Source organism: Chrysemys picta, chromosome 1 (assembly GCF_011386835.1).
Source record: "Chrysemys picta bellii isolate R12L10 chromosome 1, ASM1138683v2, whole genome shotgun sequence".
Lineage (NCBI taxonomy): Eukaryota > Metazoa > Chordata > Testudines > Emydidae > Chrysemys > Chrysemys picta.
This window is the reverse complement of record NC_088791.1, coordinates 349,921,508-349,923,284: the sequence shown is the minus strand read 5'-3', so window position 1 is coordinate 349,923,284 and position 1,777 is coordinate 349,921,508. Positions and strand designations below refer to the sequence as shown.

Sequence of the window (1,777 nt, the reverse complement as noted above, 5' to 3'; positions counted from 1 at the left end):
CCTACTCCCCTTTTTCCCCTGGAGCACCACCCTGTACCGCATCTCTTCCCACTAAGCCCTGCCCCCTGCTTCCCCACTTTCCCCGATGCTCCGCCTTCCAGCCAGGCCAGAGTCAGGCCATGGTAAGAGCTGCTCCGGGAGCACAGGCTGCGGTGAGGAACCCTGGACTGTCCATTTTCCCTGACTTGTACATCATGAGGGGTAAACTGTGCAGGGTCTGGGGCACCTCACAGTGGCTGTGAATCTGTGGGCAGCTCTCGCCATGGCCAAACTCTGGCTTCCAGCCAGAAGAGGGAGCAGAGTCTCAGTAAAGGGGAGTTGTAGGGGTGGGGCCGTAGAGGAAGAGATGAGGCAAAGGGAGGAGCCTCAGGGGAAAAGGAACCAGCATGAAATATCTGGCCATGGCCGTCACTCATGTTTTTTTCTCCTGGGTCACAGGCGCTGGAGCTGGGTGATTAACTGATCCTTCACTTGACAAACACCCTGATTATCCTTGCACGAAGATGTTTGCTTTTCACGCTGTACACAATTGGATTTATCAGGGGGGGTACCAGCAGGTAGATGTAGCCCAGGAGAATCTTAAATAAGTGAGAAGAGCTATTCCCGAATCTGTGTATCACAGCCAGGCCAATGTCTGGTATGTAGAAGAGCAGGACGGCGCAGAGGTGGGAGACGCAGGTGTTCAGGGCCCTGAGGCACTCCGCGTGGGATGCGATGCTCATCACTGTTCTGAGGATCATCACATAAGAGAAGAAGATGAGCAGCGAGTCCAACCCCAGTGTGAAGACTGTAGTAAACATGCCATAGATGGTGTTGACTTTGATATCCGAACAAGCCAACTTCATGACGTCCTGGTGTAGGCAGTAGGAATGGGAGAGGACATTTTCTCGACAGTATCGCAACCGTTTCAGCAGAAAGGGGAATGGTAATGCTACGGCCACCCCTCTTAGCACAAACACCAATGCCATCTTGGCTATTATAGGCAGGGTTAAGATGGAGGCATATCTCAGTGGGTTACAGATTGCAATAAAGCGGTCAAAGGCCATCAACAAGAGCACAGAGGATTCAATTTTTGCAAGAAAGTGGATGAAGAACAGCTGGGCAAAACAGGCATTAAGGCTGATCTCCCTAGAGTTAAACAAGTATATGCCCAGTATAGTCGGTATGGTGGTTATCGATATGCCAAGGTCTGTGACGGCCAACATGGAAAGGAAAATGTACATGGGCTCATGGAGGGTTGGATCTGTTTTTATAATGAACAGAATGACTGAATTTCCTACTATCGAAATAACATACATTAAGCTGAAGGGGATAGAAATCCAGAGATATATGTCTTCCTTCCCCGGTATCCCAGTGAGAAGGAACACTGAAGAGTTGAATCTGGTGTCATTGACAGCTGACATAATGCACTGGGCTGTTCAAAAGAGTTTTGAGATTTTCTTCCTAAAAGAAAAAAGAACAGGAGACTAGATGATATTTAACAAGACATTTTTCTGTTCTCAGTGCAACTTGAGAGACTCCCGGGAGCTTAAGGAAGATCAGCAAATACATAGTCTTGAATTTGCGGCATCAGTAGGAGGATAGGCACTGCCAGACTGGGTAAGACCTGCAGTCCATCTAGCCCACTACCCAATGGCCAGTTCCAGAAGCTTCAGAGGTAGGTGGAAGAAACCCTGCAATGGGCAGCTATGAATAACCTGCTCCCAGGGAAAATTTCCCCCTGACACCCAGTAGTTAGACATATTTTATGGTGTAAATCAGGAAGGTTTATAGTCCT

At 48.7% G+C, this 1,777-nt stretch overlaps 1 protein-coding gene across 1 annotated transcript; it reads right to left on the bottom strand.

The window, feature by feature from the left end:
- Window positions 1–467: 467 nt before the first annotated feature.
- Window positions 468–1,403, bottom strand: LOC112060649 (olfactory receptor 51G2-like). Its single transcript, XM_024112028.2, has one exon. The coding sequence runs from the start codon at window positions 1,401–1,403 to the stop codon at window positions 468–470; it is 936 nt and encodes a 311-aa protein (XP_023967796.2).
- Window positions 1,404–1,777: the final 374 nt, after the last annotated feature.